Source organism: Gastrolobium bilobum, unplaced genomic scaffold (assembly GCF_033153095.1).
Source record: "Gastrolobium bilobum isolate Gb01-03AN ecotype WA unplaced genomic scaffold, APGP_CSIRO_Gbil_v1 utg154644, whole genome shotgun sequence".
In the NCBI taxonomy this organism is placed as follows: Eukaryota; Viridiplantae; Streptophyta; class Magnoliopsida; order Fabales; family Fabaceae; genus Gastrolobium; species Gastrolobium bilobum.
The window spans coordinates 12,653-37,140 of NW_026898054.1; the positions used below are offsets into that span (position 1 = coordinate 12,653).

Sequence of the window (24,488 nt, forward strand, 5' to 3'; positions counted from 1 at the left end):
CCGACGTCATTTTCTCCACAGGAGAAAAATCTCCTCAAAATCTACTCATTTATTCTGATTGTAGCCTTTCACTACAATCTGGGCTTTGTATCTCGGCTTCTTCCCGTTCTCTTCATTCTTAATCTTATAGACCTATTTATTTTTTAGAGCTCGTCTTCTTTCTGACAACTCAGTCAGCTCATAAGTTTGATTCTCGTGCAAAGACTTCATCTCGTCTTGCATTGCCTTTTCCCATTCTTCTTTCTCTGAGCTCGTCACAGCCTCATCATAACTATGAGGCTCACCGTCTTCAGCAACGACGATATATTCATTAGATGGGTATCTTGTAGAGGGTCTTCTTTCTCGAGTTGGATATCTCGGCTGTTCTTCAGCTTGAGAACCCAGTTCATCATTCTCATCCTGAATCTCAACATCAACTCGGACCTCAGTGTCTTGGTCATCATCAGCTTATCGCTGGTCATCATTTTCTTCATTCTCTTGATTTTCTCCCCCTGCTTCAGCTCGGATAGGAGGGATGGGTTCTTCACGTCTGACAGTAACCCGGACTTTGGGCTTCGAGATGTCATGAATGGTTTCATCCTCATGAAAGATCACATCTCAGCTTCTCACTATCTTCTTACTGATTGGATCTCAAAGTCGAAACCCGAACTCACATCTCGGCAAACCAAGATAGATGCACTCTTTTGTCTTCACATCAAGTTTTTCCCTTTCATCTTTAGGGATATGCACGAAAGCTCGGCATCCAAACACCTTCACTTGATTATAGGGCGCTTTTTGTAAGAACCCACACTGTTAATTAAGGAATTTAATTAATAAATTATGAGAAAATAGGAAATGATTCCATAATTGACCCTAATAATTATTATGAGACTTTAATAATTATAGTAAGTGGGTAATAATGCTGAAAGTCGCTTTTCGAAAGAAAAGTGCAGATACCGGTTCTGCTAGTCGGTATAAATGCGTACCGAAAAAGTATCCTGGAAAATTATAATAAGTGCATGATAATTACTAGAATGATATGTAGGACTTGTAAAACGAGTTTCAAGTCCAAATAATGAGAACTGGTGCTAGAAACCGGTACTGGCTTTGAAAAGCGCGTACCGAAAAGGTGCTCAGAAATTATAAGAAAAATATGATAATTCTTGTAAAATTGAGTAGGTTAAGAATCCAGAGTTTGGGATTAAAATGCTAAGCGTAGCAATTAAAGTTAATACTGTGTGTTAATGGGGTAAGTGGCTATAAATACCCTTATTAAGGGCACAAAACCTTAGGCATTCTGTTGCTACGTGAATGTTGGAGTGGCTGGTCAGTTGCTACTGTTCCATTGAGCTTTCTCCACCATTTTGGAGATCAAGTGTCACTTGTGCTTGGTTTCTTCACCTCCAAACACTTGAGCCTTGTGTGAGTGGCCTTTGTGAGTGTGTAGAGAGTTTTGGTTCTGAGTTGAGGGACTGTTTGAAGTCAGTTTGTGGGCTGAGTGGCCTTGTGTGAGGGTGAGAGCTTCCTACTTGGCTTGTGAAGCTTCAAGAAGCTTCTTTGTGAAGAAAGGACCAACATTTGTGTTGCATTTTCGTACACCTTATTTCCAGAACCTGTAGAGGCAGTGTGGTGAGCTCATTGAGCCATTGATCCTCTGTTTTGAGCTTTGGTGAGTTGTACCTACCTTGAGCTTGTGTTTTAATGGGTTAAAGGTGTGATCTTTGCATGTTTAATGGGTTAATCAAGTAACCAACTGGGGTGTGGACCTTAATCAGTATAAAGATGCATGCTTTAACGTAATTAAGTGTTAAAAATGGAACCTTGGAAGGATATCTTCACGAAATGCAGTTTCTGCATTCTGAAGTGAAATATCCGGATATCTGCCCGAGAAATATCCGGATATGTGATATCCGGATATGGGATTCTGGATATCCGGATATTGCATATCCGGATATGTCCAGTGAGATATCCGGATATTGCATATCCGGATATGGTCCCAAGGAATATCCGGATATTCTGGGATTTCGTAGAACAGTAGCTGTGATGTGTGTACAGTAGGCTATTGGGGGTTTGTGGACCCTAGATTGATGAAGTTGAACTTCTGTAATTAATGAATTAAGTCAGAATCGTTGTGATTAAGGACTTATGGCTTGGTATGGAGCCTTAAGACGTAAAACGTAAGGAAAGGCGTTGTCTTTAAGTTATATGCTTGTGGTGCATTATTATTGATATAGTATTGGTCCGTAACAGATTGTGAATCTGCTGTGTTTGGACTTTGAGCTGTGGACTCTTGGCTGTGGGTGTTAGCTTGCAAGGTAAGTTTTCGTGTCCTCGGTTTAGCCATGTTGTGGTTCCACCATGTCCCATGGGGGTGTGGTTGTATGCATGCTGTGTTATATGCTTTGAATATTTGAAATGCTGTTGAGTTTTATGTGTAATGGCTTTTAATATGCATGTGTTGTTCCATCTTGACGGTAAACCTGAGTATGTAGCGTCATACAAGACGGTGATCCGGGATAGATGCAAGTAGCGTTTTGCACTATTTGTGGGTATTAGACGTATATAAATCCTGCATTTCTCTGGCCAGTAGAATAGAATTGACACACATGACATGATTATCTGCTGCATTGAACTATTTTACAACTGATGATGATATCTGCTTTTAAACTTATATTGCACATGTAAGTGAGCTTGGGGTGGAAGATCCTTGAGGACCCCTTGTCTTACTGAGATTTCTTGTTTAGAGATCTCACCCCACGTTTGGGGAATGCTTATTTCAGGTTCCGGTAGTTTGGTGACTGATGCCTCTGGCGGCAGGAGGCCAGAGCTTAGTTGATGATATTATGTTGTTTTGCTGCCATGACTGGATATGGATGCTGTTTATGTTTTCCGCTATTTATGCTTATGTTGTTGTTGAGACCGATGTTGGGCGTGTTGCCTTATTTGAGTGAGCATGAGGATTGTCCATGACACTTTATGTTAGTACCTTTAGACTGGAGTTGTATAAACTGTTAGATGGTCCGGTCTACGTTGTTGTAGTTCCGTGACTAGAGCCACACTTTTATTATCTATGATTATGAGGTATTTCAGTTAGCTGTTTTATTGCAATTACATACAGGCGATGTTTTATTAATTGTTTAATAAGCAAGTTGGTAATGATAATGACATTATAGTTGAAAAGAAAAAGATATTCTGCATTTTTTAATTAAGCGCTGCTTAATACGATAGTATGATAACATTACCGGATATATACGGGGTGTTACATTTATGGTATCAGAGCAATGGTTCGAGGGAAAAGCCTGTATGTATTGCAATAGTTAGGATGTTTGGTTGTGTCTGTCTTGTGTGTTTACTCCGTCGAATTTTATTATGATAATGCATATGTAATCACACTGCGTGGGCCTGATCAACTCATAATTTGTGTAACTTGTGCAGAGTCACGGTAAGGTCCGGGAGAACGCGAGAGACTTATGAGGATCAACCCGATCCTATCCTGACTGCATTGGCTGAGATGCAGGCGGTTAGGTTAGCCGATCAGGAGGCCACTAGATTGGCCAACGCGGCAATGATAGATGCTGTTCGCGAGGCGAACCGGATAGCCGCAGAAGAGGTTCGTGAAGCGAACCGGAGGACCACTGAGGATGTCCTCGAGGCGAACAGGATGGCGAACATGACGATGATGAGAGTCATGTTGGAGGAGATGAGGGCTGGTCCTGCTATATGGAAGAACTACACCGTTAATTAAGGTATTTAATTAATTAATTATGCAAAATTAGGAAATGATTCCATAATTGACCCTAATAATTATTAAGAGGCTTTAATAATTATGGTAAGTGTGATTAAGAATGCTGAAAGTCACTTTTCGGAAGAAAAGTGCAGATACCGGTTCTGCTAGTCGGTATAAATGCGTACCGAAAAAGTATCCCAGAAAATTAAAGTAAGTGCATGATAATTACTAGAATAATATGTAGGACTTGTAAAACGAGTTTCAAGTCCAAATAATGAGAACTGGTGCTAGAAATCGGTACTGGCTCTGAAAAGCGCGTACCGGAAAGGTGCTCAGAAAATTATAAGAAAAATATGATAATTCTTGGAAAAATGTGTAGTTTCAGAATCCAAAGTTTGGGATTAAAATGCTAAGCGTAGCAATTAAAGTTAATACTGTGTGTTTAATGCTAAAGTGCCTATATATACTCTAATCATTGGGCACAAAACCCTAGAACCACTACTCCTACGTGACTTGAGCGGCTGAGTGCACCTTGGCACTGTTTCATTGCTGTTTTCTTCTTCCTTGAGAGTCTTGGAGCCATTTCTTCCTTGTTCTTTATGAGTTCTTCTTCTTAAACACTTGTGTGAGGGAGAGTCACCTTTGGGAAGGGGTTTGTGGTGCTATTTCTGAGTAAGGAGGTCAGCTTGAGGGAGTGTTGGAGGCTGACTTTGGGTTGGTGGAGTGAGTGAACCTTGTGCTTCATTTTTGGAGGTCCAAGGAGCCACCTTTGGTGAGGAAGAGCCTTGCTTGTCTTCCATTTTCGCACACCCTGTGTGGTCAGTAGTTGAGGGGCTGTTGGTGAGCTCCAAGAGCATCTCCATTCTGAGTTTTGAGCCTTGGTATGTTGTACCACCCTTTAACTTGAGTTTTAAGGCTTAAAAATGGAAGCTTGATGCATGTTAATGACTAAAAGATGATAACTTGTTGTTGGGTAATGTTGAACACGCCTAGAAATGCATGATTAGGTGTTTAAAATCGGTAAAAAGGGAACCTTTAAGGGATATCTTCACGAAAATGCAGAAACTGCATTCTGTCGTGAAATATCTGGATATTTGTCGAACAGATATCCGGATATTGGATATCCGGATATGTGATATCCGGATATGGGGTTTTGGGATATCTGGATATTGGATATCCGGATATGTGAATCTGTATATCTGGGTATTGCATATCCGGATATGGACAATGAGATATCCGGATATTGCATATCCGAATATGGTCCCGAGGAATATCCAGATATTCTGGGATTTCGCAGAACAGTAGTTGTGTTGTGTGTACAGTAGGCTATTGGGGGGTTTGTAGACCCTAGATTGATGAAGTTGAACTTCTGTAATTAATGAACTAAGCCAGAATCATGTGATTAAGGGCTTGTGGCTTTGTTAGAAGCTTTAAGACATAAAACGTAATGAAAAGGCGTTGTCTTTAATTTGTATGCATGTGGTACATGTGTATTGATTTATAATTGGTCCATATCAGATTGTGATCTGCTGTGATTGGACTTTGAGCTTGTGGCATTGGATAGCTAGCTTAGAGGTAAGCTTTCGTGTCCTCGGTTTAGCCATGTTGTGGTTCCACCATGTCCCATGGGGGTATGGTATATCCATGCTGTGTTACATGCTTTTGATGTTTTGGAAATGCTGTTGAGCTATTGTATGTTAGTGCCTTGTTGATATGCATGGAGGTGTTCCACCTATACGGTAAGCCTGAGTATGTAGAACATACAAGAGGGTGAGGCTGTGGGTGAGGTGCAAGCGGTGTTCCTTGTACTACATGTAGGGAATAGACGTATTCCTACATTTCTCTGGCCAATAGATAGTGATTACACACATGCCATAGATATCTGTTGCACTACATAGTTTTGGAACTGATAATGATATAAATGCTTTTAGAACTTATATTGCACATGTAAGTGAGCTTGGGGTGGAAGATCCTTGAGGACCCCTTGTCTTACTGAGATTTCTTGTTTAGAGATCTCATCCCACGTTTGGGGAATGCTTATTTCAGGGTCAGGTAAGGTTGAGACCTCAGGCGGCAGGAGGCCGGAGCTGAGTTAGATTGCTGTTATTATGCTGACATGTTTGGATGCTGGATTTGCATGCTGCTTATATGCTTATAGCTTCAGTTTATGTTTATGGAGTTTTATGTTGAGACTGGTTGTTTACTATGTTTATTTGGTGAGCATGGGGATTGTCCATGACACATAGTATTGTTATGTCTTGAGTCTTTTGGAGTTTTAATAATGTATCAGGATATTGTCTGGATTACGAGATGTAATGCCGTGATTTAGATACACACTTTATTTATATATTGAGGTATTTCAGTAGATGTCTTATTGTAATTTACATACAGGCGTTATTTTATGAAATTGATTAAGTAATCAAGTTAGTAATTGATAATGACGTCATAATTGAAAAGAAAAAGAATATTCCGCATTTTTAATTAAGCACCGCTTAATACGATGTAATGTTAATATTTCGAGTATACACGGGGTGTTACATTTTATGGTATCAGACCAACGGTTCAAGGGAAAAACCTGTATGTATTGCAATGATTTGGATGTTTGGTTGTGTCTGTTTTGTGTGTTTGCTCCGTCGAGTATTATTATGATAATGCATATGTGACCACATTGCGTGGGCCTGATCAACTCATAAATTGTGTAACTTGTGCAGAATCATGGTAAGACCCGGGAGAAATCGCGAGACTTCGGAGGATCGGCCCGATCCTGTCCTGGCTACATTGGCTGAGATGCAGGCGGCCCGACAAGCCGACCAGGAGGCCATGAGAATGGAAAACCAGGCCATGCTGGACGCCGTCAGAGAGGCGAACAGGAAGGCCACTGAGGACGTGTTGGAGGCCAACCGTCTGGCGAACATGACGATGTTTAGAGTCATGTTGGAGGAGATGAGGAATGGCCCTGATGTTGATTATGTTCTCTGCCACCACCTCCACCGCCACCACTACCACCTCCACCCAGTCTGCAGGATGACTCTCAGAGTCAGATGGGAGATGGCAGTCACCTTACGGGGGCCATGCAGACCGTCCCTGTTTTTGTTGAGGATCGAGATGAGATCGACCGCCGGCTGAATGCTTTCCGTAAGCATAAGCCACCTGCCTTTGATGGATCCTTTGATCCTGTTGCTGCGGCGCATTGGCTACAGGCGTTGGACAAGATATTTCGGGTCATGCAGTGCACAGATCCGCAGAAGTTGATGTTCGCTACTTACATGCTGGAGGGCGATGCCCATGAGTGGTGGACAAACCTTTCTCATGTCTACGAGATGCAGGGTCATGTGATGACTTGGCCTATGTTCGAGGATTTCTTCTTGGGTCAGTACTTTCCGTATGACGCTCAGGAGAGGCAGCAGGGAGAGTTCGACAGATTGGTTCAGGGCTCGTTGTCTGTGGACGAGTACCTGGCTAAGTTCAACCAGTTGGTGAAGTTCACACTTCAGGATGGCGAGGCCTACTCCTACATTTCTGGCTGTTAAGTTCCGCAGGGGACTTAGTGAGGATATTGCTGGTTACCTAACTGGTTCTGCTTCTAGAGATTTTGGGACACTGGTTCAGCAGTGTCGTGATATTGAAGATCACTACAGCTCGAGTAAGGCCAAGAAGGCCAAGGTTGCTGAGGCGACGAAGGTTGCAGCTGGTAGTTCCACTTCTTGGCGAGACAGGAAGTTTGGGAACAAGGGCAAGGGTAAACAGATGGCAGGTCGGCAGGCGCCGAATCAGTTCAAGAGAGCTTCTGCTCAGGGGAGTGCAGCGAGACCTCCTGCTCCCAGGTGTTCGGGATGCGGAAAGACTCATTTTGGGCCGTGTTCTACCGGCCAGTTGATTTGCTTTCAGTGTGGCAAGGAGGGCCATTTCTCCAGAGACTGTCTGTCGACGACGGCGAGGGCTACTGCAGTGCAGGCAGTGCCACTTCAGATGGTTCCCCTTCCACCTACTTCGGCACCGGCAGTGCCACCATCTTCTGGGAGAGTTTATACTCTGGATCGTCAGCAGTCGGATCGAGCTCCGAACCTTGTCAGAGGTACTGTTACGATTGGTACATCAGCTGTTGATGTTTTGTTTGACTCAGGGGCTACGCATTCTTTTGTTGCTACCCCGATTGCTGTGGGGCTTGAGTTGCCCATGTCTGTGCTTTCTCCACCGCTGCGGGTGACCACCGCCACCGGAGAAAGATGTGATGCTACCACTGTTCATCGCGATGTGGCGTTTCAGTGGGATGGCCGTGAGTTCTCGGTGGATCTGATAGGATTGCCGATGGCCAACTTGGAGGTTATTCTGGGCATGGATTGGCTATCCAGAAATTGTGTGATGATTGACTGTTGTGCCAAGCGTGTAGTGTTGTCTCCGTGTGATTCCACAGCCAGTTCCTCGCCGTACTTTTCGTTGCTGCAGGCTAGGAGAGCCTTGAGAGCAGGGGCATTTAGTTATGTCATGTTGGGAGGTTTGGTGAGTGGCACACAGGAGGACATCACCGGCATTCCTGTGGTGAGGGAGTTCCTCGAGGTGTTTCCTGAGGAGATTCCTGAGTTTCCGCCACAGAGGGAGATAGAGTTCTCCATAGATCTGTTGCCTGGTGTGGGGCCGATTTCTTTAGCTCCATACCGGATGTCGCCACCGGAGTTGGCAGAGCTGAAGAAGCATATTGAGGATCTTTCAGCAAAAGATTTTATTAGACCGAGTGTGTCTCCTTAGGGAGCACCGGTTATCTTTGTGAAGAAGAAGGACGGGACAATACGATTGTGCACCGACTACAGGCAGCTGAACAAGGTGACAATCAAGAACAAGTATCCCCTTCCTCGGATTGATGATCTGTTGGATCAGCTCAGGGGTGCTTGTGTGTATTCCAAGATTGATCTACGGTCCGGATACCATCAGATTCGGGTGAAGCCGGAGGATGTCCCGAAGACCGCATTTCGCTCGAGATATGGTCATTTTGAGTACTTGGTGATTCCGTTCGGTCTCACCAATGCACCTGCTGTGTTCATGGATTACAACTTATGCTATTATTATTGTTATTTACTATTAATTTCATTTTCAATTTTCTGTTGAGAAGCATGATCTCATAATATCAGCTGAAATATATGATGAACTCAAGAAGATGAGAAAATTCATTTTAGAAATTATTCTTGACTTCTAACATAATGCTTTGACATAATTTACTTTTATCAACCAAATCTGAAACAAGCCGCAAAAAATAAGAAAAGATTAAAAAAAGAAGAGAAAGATTATACATATAACCTATTTTTATTTATAATCTCTTACAATTATATTTTAACCGTTAATTTCCATCAATTAAAGATTATTATTTTCAGAAATCAAATTTATTAATTCGCAATAAATGACAATTGTTGATTGGCGGAAATCTGTTAAAATATAGTTATGAGAGGTTATAAACGAAAATAAATTGTGCGTATAATCTTCTTATAAAAAAAAGGATTAACATATTCATTATGTATGTAATTCAAAGATTTTTCCCGTGTTTTTTGAACAACAATCAAATGCTTTTTGCTTAAAACAAAAAAAACAATCAAATGCTTCCAAGATTCACCATTGATGGATTCGAGATTCGTCAATATAGAGACTAATATATAACAGCAACTTGAAATCTAACGCTGTCCATCTATGATAATGGTTGTGGCCAGGCTGTTTAAAGCTTCGGCCTACTTTTCCAAGTGTTTTCCTCAATTATTGCACCCTCCTTCAATATTAGGTTTAACATATGATTTGGTTTCATAAAAGTGATAGTTTTTGTATTGCTTTGGTTACTGAACTTTCTTATTTATACGAATTATTTTTTTGAAAGTAAACTTTACAATAAATTAGTCATTTTATCTTTCCGTGTTAATAATACAATGCAAAAATGCTAATGTGAAATGTTAAGGATACACATATAACAATATTTGTTATTTAAATTTTGGGGTTTGCATTTGTCATTTAACATGACACAACAAACTTTCCTACACACACAATATTTTGTGGGGCCCCACACTTTTTGAAGAAAAAAGAAAAAAAAAAAATTACGGCATGCAAAACGAATCTCTATAACATTACACAATCACTTTTCCTACAACATAACTCTTATAAAACCCTTAAATTTTCTAATATAATTCTTAAATGATATCATTACTTTGATTATAGAGAGTTTTACATAAATTAAATACATTTATTTGGGATGGGATAGAATGACATTTTGAATGTACAAAGTAATGATATATATTGTCTATAAATTTAAGTAAGTAATTTTTATTTTTATTTTTGATTTTTCAAAAGTATTTACATCCATTTGGATTAGACTAATTCCCTTTATAGCGTAGAGCATGAAGATTTATGTCACTTACCCCAAATTATTTCGCCCGAGTCCCTAATTGTTTCGCTTAATATTATATTTCAACCCCAACAATTCACTCTTTGGGCAAAATTTGCTTAACATTTTCTACAAGGAATTTAGTTAGCAAATAATGTTGCATAGATATTAGGGGTGTTGATCAACGATTCAAACCGATTCAAACTGCGATGACCGAACCGAAAAATCGATAACCGAATAAATCGATAAATCAAAAACCGAAAAAAATTGCAAATTTTAATTAGATTAGATCGATTTTTGAATTGGTAGATGAAAACCGATCCAATATATTAATTTCCCTCTACCTACTTGGGTCTTTCCCTAAACCGATAAACCCAAGATTCATTAACCCATCAACTAAACCCAAGAAAAAACCTAGTCACATCTCATCAACAAAATTTCATCTATGTAGAGCTCATGTCTCATTGTCTAAAAAACAAAAATTATATTATCGTTTACTTATGTTTTGTATTTTAAAAAAAATTACAAAGGCAATATATACAAAAGATGTTATTTGCACAGTAATCATGAAACAAATTTTAAGATTTTCAAAAAATCGAAAACCGATCCAATCCAAACCGAAAAAAATTGGATTGGATCGGATCGGATTTGAAAAAAAATCCAAGCCGAATGGACGATTACATGATCAAAGCGAAGGAATTGAATCAGATGATTTTTGTTTCCAAAACCGATTCAATCTAGACCGCGATCACCCCTAATAGATATGTAACTTAACATTTCGGTAACGTAACTAAGAAAATTAACTTTTAATGAAGTTCACTTTTAAAATTGATTTGTATAAACATAAATTTGAAGGACAAAACAAATTGTATGTTATCTCTAAACCTTACCTGCAACTGCACTTTACAGTTTCTACTCAAATACTTACCAAACAATCACATCAAAGTTGCTACCAAATGTCAAGTCATTAGACCATCAATATGGACTAAAAAGTTAACATGATCCCGGCACATGTTAACTTTCCCTGGTCTCACTCACAATCAAAAAATTTTTTTTGACCATTTTATTCTTGTTTTTTTTGTTTGTTTTCCTTTTCTATCTTTTACATGTGAGAGGGACCATTTATACATTCCATGAGGGTATTTATTGGGGACAAAGACATTGAATTTTGGAGCTCAACGCCTCATGGTATAAGAGATTCTTATGAGTTACGATTCATTGGATCAGAGGTCCTTATGAGTTAAAAGATTGTTTTAACCATTTAAATATTGAAAAAATTATTTATCTTTTTGAAGATATAATTATATTATTTTAAAAGAGATAAAAATATAATCTAATATTTTTTTATTTAACTTTTAAAAAAAAAATTCACTCTCTCTCCCATAATTTCAATTACTTATATCTTTCTCTCACTTAAAATGACCTAACTTCATATCCTTTAAAAAGACAAACACTAAACACTAAACACTAAACCCTTAAATATTAAGATTGTTTAAATTAACTTATTTTTTTAAAAAAATAACTTTTTCTTCAACAAGGTAAGTTGAATTTAATATATATATATATATGTACATATATATATTAACTTGAAAATGAATTGAAAATAAAACCTCCAAATGCATGCTCTTAAATTAAATATATCCTGTTAGAGATGACAGCAATCAATCCAAACTTCTCCAAATCACCATAACATGGATGACAAAGTAATGGCATTAATCAAGAAAAATGTTACTTATATCCTCGTTTACAACTTAGGACCAATTTGCAATTACATAAAACAAAATTTCTACCATAGTGCAAAATATATCACTAAAACTAACGCTCAACAAACCAAAATCCTGCATGTTCTTATGATCTCCATAACTGGATACTCTATCTATTTCGTCTGTGTAACACCCTTAATGAGGCCATCAAAGGTGTAACATTGCTTGACATTCCATGCGCGGAATCCATGTACTTAAGCGTGGTTAACTTAAAATTTACTAATGGGAATTAATTTCGTTCATTCCCCTAACTTATCTATTCCTCTAGTCATGAGTTTCTCTTTTTCTTTGTCTACGGTCTACTTACAAATTAATCTCTACTTGGTTACCCTACTTATACTTATGCGCTATTTTAGGAGCTCACTTACATGACATAGTGTTGACTACTACCCAGTGGGTAGTTACTTAAGTGTCTTATGCGGATAGTGGCTTATGTTACTTAATCTTTCCTACTAAATTCATAAGTCCATAAAAACATAAACATCCCAAAATATCGTACTTCAAAGGCATATAAGATGTTCAAAATATTCTAAGTGGCATAGTCTATTACAGTCATCCCAAATTAGAACTTAGGTGCACCCTTAGGAAGGTGCCTCTTCAAGCCACATGGGCCCAGCTAGAGCAGATATAATATAGTCTGCCTCCAAGAGCCTTCCTTCGGCCAGTAAGTTCTCAAATATCTCCGTTATTTTGGAGTCATTATCAACTGCACGTGGTTGCACAGATTCCTCTTCAACTCGTACCAGCCTCTTTCCCTGTCTTACCCATTTAGTCATTTTTTTCCTGAAAAAAGGACTCACAGTTGGAGCAACCTCCAAACCATGATGCTTACTCCTGCAATAGTCACATAATAACATGTACAATAATAGAATGGCAAAACATTGGAAACATAGTTTGGAAAATAATCATGCTTTCATATCATCATACCAATCCTGCCATGGCAATTACTCTCCATGGTCTTATGGACGAATACCCAGGGTCCTCGTCAGGTTGCCTCTGTGGTATTAGTGCACATGCCATCTTACAAAACTTGCACGAATAAACATTAGTTCCAAACAACCAAACATATCATGTAATGCATCATATAACATATTGCAGTCAAACCTCACTTTAACATAAAGGGGTGGCAACCATAGGGTAGCCGCTTCAACAACCATAAATCACTTACACAATAGTCTTGTCTTATCACTTCCCAAGAGTTCAAGGTGGTTCTGGTCCTTTCTTGTTCCTTTGGTTCGGCCTAATAACATAACCATCCTTAGTACATAGTTCTAAAATTAAAGATCTAAACTTAATATTCCTCTTGACATAGGTTCAGCCCTTTTTGATGAAATGCCTTAGGAGATGATTTTCACTAGTTGTTCTCATGCATAGGTCCTATCCATTTCGGCCATACATCATGATACTTAAGAAAACATTCACAAATTTCTTTTCTAAGCTTGTTGGGGTTCGACCATTTAGGGGTGTATACCTAGAGGACATTTTTGATAACATGTTCATGGCTTAAATGCTCATATAAAATGGTTTATCCTTAAATCAGACTTTAGACTATACTTCCCTATACATCACATTCGGCCATTTTAGGTTTAGGTTGTTTAGCCAATGTTTTGAAGATTTGGAGAGTGTATGCATATCATTTAAGTTCGGCCATGTAGAGATGGTATAAAATAGGAGATGATTTCTAGGATGATAGATGCATGCATGGCTTTATTAGTCCAAGATCTAGTCATGTAGAGTGGTTAGGGTTCATTCTACTAGCTTGAAGAGATGAGGTCTTACCTTAATGATGATAATACAACTTTATCTAATGCTTCACACGTGATCTTCAAGGAGCCTTGAGTTGAGAGTTGCTTCCAACAACCTCTTGGTCTCTTGCTACACAAAGAGAGTGGAAACTTAGGGATCCTTAGTCTACACCAAACGAAATGAGGTGAAGCCTTTACCTTACCTATGTGGGTGAAGACAAGAGGGTTTGGAGAGCTTAGAATAATTTTGAGATGATCCTAGGTCCTTGAACTTGCTATGGCCGAGGCTTAGGAGTAGAGAAGGATGAAGTGTTTGAGTATTTTACTTGCTTGGTTTGTTTGGGAAAGGGATGGCCGAAGCCAAGGTGTGAGGGAGAAGGATTCTTTGTCTTGATGCTTAGTGCTTCACGGCCTTAGGGGGAGGAGGAAGCTCTTTGCTTGTTCTTTTATTCAAGCCTAGTCATCATTTCCTTGGGGTATTAGGTTTAGGGGTGCTTGAGTGTTACTTGAGAGTGTGGAGGAAGTTATTCACATGCATTGGTGGTGAGTGAGTGATGCTTGAGTGTGAGACATCTTTCCTTGTCTTTGTTGATGGAATGGCCGAACATGTAAAGGGAGGAGAGATGGTTGTTCTTGGTGACCTTTGCATGTATTACACTTGGCATTTGTTTGGTCTTGGTGAGAGGTTTGAGTGAGAGAAAAGCAATCCTTGCTTGCCTTAGTTGATGGCCGTGACATAGGGGGAAAGAGGGAAGATATTTTCCTAATTTTTTATTCAAGTCTATTCATGATGAAAGCTTATAATTCAAGGAGGGTTGAGTGTGAATTTGAACTAGGGTTTCCTTGCTTCCTTTGTTGTTTGGCCAAGGTTGAGAGGAAGTGAAGGGTTTGGTCATGTGACTCCTTGGTGACTTGTGCGCCTAGGGAGATGGAGAAAAGGTGGCTTCACCTTTTTAATCATGAATTGGGGAAGACTTGTGCGCCTAGGGAAGAGGGAAAGTGAGCCTACTTTTATGAAGGGAATCTTGGTTTATGTTCCCTTGATGTGTTACCTTGGGAGATGGAAAGACTTGTGTCATGCATGGCTTGAGTGTATAAGAAGAAAGCTTTCCTTTTCTTGTCATGTGTGCGCCCTCCAAGGTAGCTTAAGGGAAAGTAATGTTGCTTTTGGTTAAAGTAAGTCACATGCATTGGTTAGGTTTGGAGTATTTCTTACACAAACTCCTTCATCACTTTTCCTTCCTTATTTAGCGCCTAGGGGAATGTGAACACAACTTCCTTTCCTTCTCTCCTTGTCATGGCCGAAGTTATCATGTGGGGAGGTGTAATTTCATACAAATTCTTCCTATCATGTGTTGCCACCTCATCTAGGGCTTATCTTTGAATTGGATTGGGCATAGTGGTGTTTTCGGCCCAATAGTGTTGATGGAGAGGTTTGATCATTGGTTAATGGGCTTAGGCTTTGTTTGAGTGGTGTGGGCTTGGGTCTTTATGTACTTACTAATTGGGCTATTCCTTATTCAATTCATAAAATGGGCTTGCATTGCTTTGGGCTTATATCCTTTCTCACTTGATCTTAACTTATTTAGATTCTTAGGCTACTCGTTCACTGAATATGGACTTGATCCCTTTTCATTTCATTTCATTAGGCTAATTTCGAGTACAAGATTTTTGGGTTATTACAGTCTGCGTCCAAAGATCAGTCGACGACCTTCAGTGAAGCTTAATTTACAGGACAAAAACAGAATTCCCGAACGCAAAATTAATGCATTTGACATGCGTATTTGTGAGGCAGATGAAGTCCCAATATGGAAGATGTAAGGGGGAAAGGGAGCTTGTTCTCTTCAGAGCTTTTTTTAGGGTTGGAAATAAAACCAACGGACAATATACATAAGAGTTCCCAAACGGCTATGCCTGCAACCAAAACTTATTACTCACTTGTTAGGACCAGCTCAGCAGAAAGAAGCTGCTAGGATGGTAACTCAGTGGCTAGACCCTGCTCAGATGTGTCACTGTCGGGGGTCAGAATTTCTGTGTTTGTATTATCGCCGGTTTTAGGAAGTTGGTCAGTAGATTCTCCCTTCAACTCATTTTCGCTATATAAATCCCTTTGAAATGGTACACTTCTTTGCTGCTGGGATGCAAGAACATTATCGATAGCTTTAAAAGTAGCAGATGCCTGATTACCGTCAACAGCATCATCAACATCTACACCATTAACACTAGGTTCCTCGGACATGTCATCCTGCCTGGGAGGACGAACAAAAAATGGAATTTTACCCCTCTGCCAGTCATGAAGCATCATCTTTGCTGCAGTCATCAGGTCAGGTTCACCGCCCTGAAAAAACCATTATAAGTAACAATCACATTAAAGTCTGTCATCCTGTCTTACCAAAGCAAAAAGCCTCAAGGAAAACACATTGCAGGAACACTCAGATGAAATAATTGACATACTACTGTCATTAAAGGGAAAAGTACATTGAGTTGCACCGTTTCCTTCTTAAAGAAGATAAACAAGCACATGATACAGACATGAAATAGATGTTGCTTTGGTTCATAGTCAGTCAGGATAGTCATACCATATATAGATGAATTTGCACACACAAATAGCATTTATAGTCTTGGCTAAATTGGGGAAAGCAAGAACACATTAAGAGGGCTGATGTCTCAACAACAATGCTACAAGGAAATATCTTTCAAATATAAACTAGGACTCTGGATAAAAAAGAATACCTTCAGAAGTTTGCCACTTGATTTGCAAAGCTGAAGTAGGAAGTCATTTTCATCATCCCTGATGACAAGAAAAAGATTTTGCATAAAACCAAAGCTATAATGACAGAGACAAGCAAATCAAGGCAAGCACAAACTGCACATAACAGACACAAGAAGAATGATCATGTCATCACCACCTTACTGTGCATAATCTGTCACTAGAGGCTAAACCTATTGGCAAATGAAAAGAAAAACCTTAAAAGATGACCTGCACAGAAGATATGTTAACATTTTATGAAGTGTTGGCTTTAATCCACTTCTATAAATTTCATGTGGGTTGATTGTATGACATGGAGAGAAAATGTTGTTCACTATCAACTACAATAGCACAGATCTTGTCAGCGCCAAAGATTAACTGGAAAACTTGGGTTGTTTTCAGCAAACACAAGAATACAAAAGGAGGACACTTATCAAAAATCTACTTGTCACCATTGAGTTAAGGAGACAGAGAACTGTACCACTCTTTTATTTTATATGCTCTTTCCAAGTGCTCCTTCTTCACACGTTTCAAAACCTCACCAATATGGTCCGTAGCATCTTGCAAGTTTGTTACACGTACCTGGAAATATAACAGGTATTTAGCCTGACTCGAATGATGATAATAATAATATATCTACCAATTAATATGCAAAATGAATTCCACAAGTACTTCTATTACCACATGCAAGCAGGAGTGAATTATCCATTGGGCAAGCAAAACAAGCATGAGTCCTGACTATCACTATATATAATATAACATAATAAAAGCTATGATCGTTCAGGAGATGCCAGATTGATTGGTTAACACAATATCACTCAATACACAATTACATCGGATAATAAAGTCACCATTCTGACAAATTAACATAAGGGGGAATCAATACTGATCACAATCATATTTTGTCGGCATGAATGCTATAAATAATACCACTAGCATGTCATTTCCTGGGTTAAGTAACACCCAAAGAGGTAATATACTTGTCATTCAGTCTTAAAAAAATCTAAGAATAGCAATTTCTGGGTCGGAATCAGAATCCTACCAATCGCAATGATTAATGCACCACAAACTCACAAAATAGGTGATATCTCAGGAGACTACCAGGTTGATTGGTTAACACCATATCCCTAAACAGTAGCATTCTTTTTACTTGCATAGCTAATCTGAACAAATATTCTTTGTTAAAGCACATGACAACCAAAACTAGAGAAAACAGGAGAAAACATACCACACCCTTCAGCACAACATCTGTTTCAGAGTCATTGTTGTAGTAAACAACACCTGGACAATCAATCAAAAAGATCCTCTTTGTAAGAGTTATATACTGCCAGACTTTCGTTTCCCCTGGAATTGGAGCAACCTTGCAAACCTTTGGCAAATAATAGGACACATGTTAGTCAACAAGCTAAAATGCTTATTCCAACACACAAACTCATTAACAACAGCTTAAGCTGAAAATCAGAAGCAGATAAGGAGAAAGAACTATTACATTCTTTGTACGCAATGTATTAATCACTGATGACTTCCCAACATTTGGATATCCAACAAATCCAACAGATATTACTTGCTTATCGCTTTTCAATCGAGCAAATTGCCTGAGAACCGATAAAAGGGAACCCTAGGCACAAAAATGAACAATAAGCAGCAAATAACTGCAGATGCAGAATGGTTGAAGGAGAGGAAAGAAAGATGTGTTATCCCCAACGTCAATTATCCTTTTTTTCATTAAGTAACACATTACAACAAATTAGCAGATAAATAAAGTAAACAAATTAGTCAAGTGTATCAGAAATACCTTTCCAAAAGACTTGTTAATGCTTGCATGGAATGCTAGAGTTGGATATTCTTTCGACAAAACTCTAAGCCATCCTTTTGTTGCCCAAGCAGGAATTAGATCACACTGACCAAAAAATAAAGATTTAAGATGTTAATTACATTACATGATAGCAATTTACAGTATTTATCGATTATCAACATTCTTGAACAATGACAAACACAAAATGATGTAAATAACCTTGTTCAACAAAAGAACCATGTGTTTGTGCTTGCAGTTCTCCTTCAAATGCTTCTCTAAATGGTAGCATCTTGTGCCTTGTGGGTCCCTCGCATCTAGAACCTGCATTAGGATACATAAAATATTAAAACTTCAAAAGAAGAGGAATGTGTATGACAACAGCAAGGAATCTGGACATCAAAAGAAATCTGACATATGTTGTCCTCTTCAGTTTAAACAAGCACTAAACAATATTAGAGTAGCTCAGTTTATATCCTGTAAAATCAGTTACAACTTACAACAAAGTAACTGACTTGTAACTAATAATAACTGACTTAGTTTTCTGTTAGATTCTAACTCAGTGAGTTAACATTGTATAGTTAATTAACTCTCTGAAGTTAGCTTAGTTCAGTAGGTCTATAAATAGACCCCTGTGTAATTCTCTAAAGTGTGGTTATCATTTTTCACAATTCTGAAACTCAGCTCTTTTCAGATTCGCTAATTCTCTCTTCCCTCTCTTTACATTCTTCGTTTATGGTATCAGAGCTCCATTCTTGGGGCCCTGATCCATTTTCTTCTTTCTTCCATGGCTTCCGCTACACAAAACACCCTAGATTCAGCCTCATCTGCAAATCAAAATGCTTTAGGTGATTCCAAATTGCCTATATTGTTCAACACACAATTGTCTGTGAAATTAACTAGCAAGAACTTCCTTTTATGGAAGCAGATTGTAGAACCACCGATAATAGCTCATCAATTGGAACGCTATCTTGTTAATCCACTTTCTTCTTCGATTTCGATCAGAGGAAAATAAAGTTGCTGAAATAGTTAATCCAATGTTCGTTGAATGGGAGAGAACAGACAAGATGCTCCTTATCACCTCCAACGATGGGGGGAAATAGAAGAAATGAAGGGAGGAGAGGACAACTTTGTCAAGAGTCAAGGGGTTCTCCAGAAAAGGGAGGCTATCAAGGCGGAGGACGAGGAGCAAATCCGCGGATAGGAGAAAGGATACCTGAGGATTATGCCCGGAGAACGGGCCGGGCTAGGCAATATCAAAATAGAGAAGATGAACAGGTGGAAGAAGAGGTCACATGGGAGGAAGAACAGTATTTAGGAGCCCGTCAAGGTTATACTCGGCGAGATGAACGAGAGGTAAACAGAGGTCGATATGAAGAAACTTATCAAAGGTGGAGGCCGGAAGGAGGAAGAAATTATGGCAATCGCAGAGGTGAAGTTCCGCGAGACGATACCGAGTACCATTACTGGGGTAGAGATCAAAGTCAAGGAGATGGAAGGCGACAAGCAAATTGGGATTATCACCATTACGGACCAGGGCAGGCAGAAGACTAGGGTCCTCGTTATGGCAATAGACAAATGGCCAATAGGGAGAAGGATGTACCCGTTTGGAATGGACAACTCGGAGGAGCTCAACAAGGGATTCTGGCGCCCCCCATTAATCAGGGACCATCAGGAACTCCTTTGTCGGGGAGGCTTAGAGCAGAACCAATCCCGGTTTGGTTTAAGCAACCAAGTGACATGAAGGCGTAAAAAACAACGCATAATTTGTCCGGAGTAAGACAAAAGCCCGGAGAAAAGTTGCGAGATTATTATGAACGTTTTCAGGCAGAAGCAAGACAAGTTAAGGGTTTAGAAAATCAGACGTACCTGTTGTTGTTCACTACTGGATTACAACCCGGAGGAATTGCCAACTCGTTAGCCAAAAAGGCTCCGGCTACAAAGGAAGATTTGCTAGAAAGAATCAGAAAGCATATTGATTTGGAAGATTTTAAATCTTCTCAAAAGCAAATTGAGCAAGGTTTTCGGGAAGCAAGTCAAAGTCGGAGGCCGGAGAGACCAGCAGGAAGAGGGCAGTTTGAAGAGCGACGACCTCGTCTAGTCGGAGAAAGATTCAGAGAGCCATATCGGAGGGAGTTCACGCCTTTGAACACATCAAGAGCCCAGATATTTAAAGAAGTAATGTTGGCAGAAATGAGAAATGTCCCAAGGTCGCCACCCATTCAGTCAAAGTTTCCAGACAAAACCAGATGGTGTGAATTTCATCGTGGGTACGGGCATTATACAAACGACTGTTTTAATTTACAGAACGTCATTGAACGATTGATCAAAGAAGGAAAGTTACAGAAGTACGTGAGAAGAGATGTAGATGGTAGCAATGAGGACAAATCTCGACGACCATACCGTAGTCGGAGCCCACCAGGAGGAAGAGGACAAGAGGCAGGCAAGATTCCACAACAAAAGCAAACATCTCCCAATCAAGTCCAGTTGGGTCACGTGTGTACTATAGCCGGGGGGCGAGCAGGAGGAGGAGAGTCGAGTAATGCTCGAAAAAAGCATTTAAAGATGTGCATGGCCATTTCATATAAGCCACGTTTTAAGGAAGAAAGAAGGAAGACAGGCAAACAAGTAGTTTTTGATGACCTGGATGATGAGATAATTGATCCAGAGCACGACGATCCTTTAGTCATTTCTGGGCTGCTAGCAAATTATCGCGTTGATAGAATGTTGGTAGACCCGGGGAGCTAGGTGGACATTATATTTTTGGATGCGTTTAGAAGAATGGATTTGGATTATGACCAGTTGGAGTTATGTGGAGCCGAGTTATTAGCTTTCACAAGATATAAAATTAAGCCATTGGGATATATCCCATTAAGGATGACGTTAGGCAAGGCGCCCGCGCACAAAACGGTCACTTTGATGTTTGCAGTAGTAGAATTGAGCTCAGCGTACAATGTTATCTTGGGGCGGCCATTTATGAAGAAGTTTAAAATCTTCTTGTCGATTGATCAGTTGGCTATGAAATTTGTGGCCAAAGATGAGTCAGTAGCTACGACAAAGGCGGACCAAGTGGTTGCTCGGAGTTGTTATAATATGAGTCTACGAGTTCCACAAGCAGGTAAGGAGAAAAATATTGTGGAACCACCACAACAAGCCAAAGAAGAAAAAAAGACACAAGAGCTTTTGGAAGCAGGGTTTATTAGAGAAATAGAATATGCTACGTGGCTAGCCAACCCGGTGCTGATAAGGAAGCCAGATGGGAAGTGGAGAATATGTACAGATTATACAGACTTGAATAAAGTGTCCTAAAGACCCATTTCCTTTACCAAGTATTGATCATTTAGTAGACAGAGCCTCTGGGTACAAAGTGTTGTCATTTATGGATGCATATTCCGGGTATAATCAGATACGGTTATGGAAGGAAGATCAAGAAAAAACAGCGTTCATAACTGATAATGCAGTGTATTGTTATAATGTCATGCCATTTGGATTAAAGAATGCAGGAGCGACGTACATGAGAATGATGAACAAAGTGTTTAAGGCACAAATGGGTAGAATGTTGGAAGTATACATGGATGATATGATTGTGAAGTCGGGGGACGGTAAGACACATTTACAAGACTTGCAGGAGGTGTTCGAGCAGGTTAGGAAGCATAATATGCGCTTAAACCCAAGTAAGTGCGCTTTCGGGGTTCCAGCCGGAAAGTTTTTGGATTTCCTGTTAACAGAAAGGAGAATTGAAGCTAACCCAGACAAGTGTAGAGCAGTGATGGAAATGAAAAGCCCAGAGAATATTAAAGAAGTCCAAAAGTTGAACGGGCGAATAACAGCTTTGTCCAGATTTTTGGCCAAGTCTGCACAGGTGTCTTTGCCACTATTTCAACTTCTAAAGAAGAGAAGTAATTTTGCATGGACGGAGGAATGTGAGATAGCATTTCAGCGCTTCAAAGAGATGTTGGCTTCGCCGCCAATCTTAGGAAACACGGAACCGGGTGAAGTGTTATACTTATATTTATCTGTGTCACAGGAGGCTGTTAGTTCAGTTCTCGTCCGAGAAGGGAAAGATGGGAAACAGCAACCGGTATACTTTATAAGCAAGGTGTTACAAGGAGCAGAAACAAGATATCAGCATGTAGAGAAAATTGCATTTACACTGTTGATTATAGCAAGGAGGCTTCGTCAGTATTTCCAATGTCATCAAGTGGTTGTTCGGACTAATCAGCCAATAAGGCAAATGTTGCATAAGCCAGACCAAGTCCCATGCCGCCTTCCATGGCCTCATGGGCACCTGATCATTTCCTACTCGGAAGTAGGGCCAAAAGTCCCATGCCGTCTCTTATGGCCTCATGGGCACCTGCTCATTTCCTACTCGGAAGCAGGGCCAAAAGTCCCATGCCGTCTTCCATGGCCTCATGGGCACCTGCTCATTTCCTACTCGGAAGCAGGGCCAAAAGTCCCAGGCCGCCTTACATGGCCTCATGGGCACCTGCTCATTTCCTACTCGGAAGCAGGGCCAAAAGTCCCATGCCGTCTCCTATGGCCTCATGGGCACCTACTCATTTCCTACTCGGAAGCAGGGCCAAAAGTCCTATGCCGCCATCCATGGCCTCATGGGCACCTGATCATTTCCTACTCGGAAGCAAGGCCAAAAGTCCCATGACGAATTCCATGGCCTCATGGGCACCTGATCATTTCCTACTCGGAAGCAGGGCCAAAAGTCCCATGCCGCCTTCCATAGGAAGCATTTAATGAGGATGCTGACGTATAAGAAAGAGAAGATATAAGGGGTAAAATAACTTATAAACTCGGAGTAAAATAGACATTGCACTCCGAGCTTGGGGGCTTAATGTTCCAGGTTTATACATCCGGGTATCAATAGTCAAGGAAAAGAGTTGATAGAACCCGGATGGGGTTTTACCCGGAAGGGAAGTCGGCCAAAATACTATAACCCAAAGTGGGCCCTACCACGATTACATGATGGGTTTCTATAACTACCCACGTTCACAATAACCACCTATGGAAGGGTTATATATACCAAAGACCATAACTAACATAGGGGATAGACAATAATCATACTAATGTTCATACACAACAGCAATAATTTTCAAACGAGGAGTACTAAATTATAGAGAAGCAGTTTTACCTTGAGAACCATCAGCTTTCTTAACTAAGGACTCATAATCAGCCGCCAAGAGGTTGGGGCGCTTTCTTTTAGTCTTAGGTCCAAATGCATCCTCAAAAGGCTGTCTATCAAGAAGGTGAACCCTTGATTGCTACATTCGAAATCCACAAAATTAGTAAATTTCAAAAAAAATAATAATAAAAGAAAGCACATAACTATTAACAAACAAAACAAAGTCCTTGCAACAAATAAACAGCTTAATAAATAAACCTTTTGGTGGTCGTTGGAGTCGTTAGTCTTTGAAATTTCGCAAATTTGTATTTATAAAAATTGAGATCAAATTTAATAATTTAATTATAAAAGAAGAAAGATAATATTTCAATTGAATTATAAAAATATATTGGCGGGCCGGCCCGCAGTTTTCCACCTCTAGCTGTCAACATTTTAATTACACTCTTGCAATAAAAAAAATGAAAGTTTAATTTCTTTCTTATGTATTAAATAAAAATTTTCATTTTTATAATTCTTTAATTTAAAAAAAAAATTTACAGAATGACAATCGTCATTTTTTATTTAAATTTAAAATTCAAAACTTTTTATGTTAATTATACATTTTTTTAAATATAATTTTTTTCTATTTTAATTTATGATTTTTATATATTTTTTTAATTGGTTATACATGTATATTTAAAAAATTTATGTTAAAATTTAAATTTATTTTTTGTAAATTATAAATTATGCCATTTCTTATTTTTTCTTTTAAATTTTAAATTTTAAATAATTTTTATCGACTATAAATGTATTTTATAATTTTAAAATTTTTATTGTTTAATCTATAATTTTATATTAAATTTAATTTATTATATATATCTCTTTTTACACTGCAGAAACAATAAATGCTGAACTATTTTTTCACCTATCAAATTCAAAATTTAAATTTAAAAGTTTGAATTATAAATATTAAAAACAATTCTCACTCAATAGACTTAAATAATAAATATTATTAATAAACTTAAATTCTTTCACAAAAAATAGTGGAAAACATGTATTAAAAACCGTGCATATTCTCCAAGTAATAACTTCTAGTTATTCACTCACGACATAGAAAATTGTGTTAATTACACTCTTACATCAAAAGAATAAAAGCTAAATTTATTTCTTATATATTAAATTACATTTTTGTAGTGATTAAATTTTTATAATTTATTTTTTACAAAACGATAGATGTCATTTTTATTTTATTAAAATTTAAA

At 39.0% G+C, this 24,488-nt stretch overlaps 2 protein-coding genes across 2 annotated transcripts; one reads left to right on the plus strand and one right to left on the minus strand.

Moving 5' to 3' along the window:
* Positions 1–11,744: 11,744 nt before the first annotated feature.
* LOC133312472 (nuclear/nucleolar GTPase 2-like) lies at positions 11,745–18,940 on the minus strand. The gene is made up of 9 exons (XM_061513672.1): positions 18,924–18,940; positions 18,336–18,465; positions 18,117–18,221; positions 17,811–17,939; positions 17,550–17,690; positions 16,803–16,903; positions 16,306–16,363; positions 15,316–15,910; positions 11,745–11,961 (listed from the first exon to the last, which is right to left on the minus strand). The coding sequence occupies exons 1-8, from the start codon at positions 18,938–18,940 to the stop codon at positions 15,542–15,544; spliced, it is 1,050 nt and encodes a 349-aa protein (XP_061369656.1). The 3' UTR covers positions 11,745–11,961; positions 15,316–15,541.
* Positions 18,941–19,691: 751 nt separating this feature from the next.
* LOC133312473 (uncharacterized) lies at positions 19,692–20,861 on the plus strand. The gene is made up of 2 exons (XM_061513673.1): positions 19,692–19,829; positions 19,941–20,861. Exons 1-2 carry the CDS (start codon positions 19,692–19,694, stop codon positions 20,859–20,861), a joined length of 1,059 nt encoding a protein of 352 aa, XP_061369657.1.
* Positions 20,862–24,488: the final 3,627 nt, after the last annotated feature.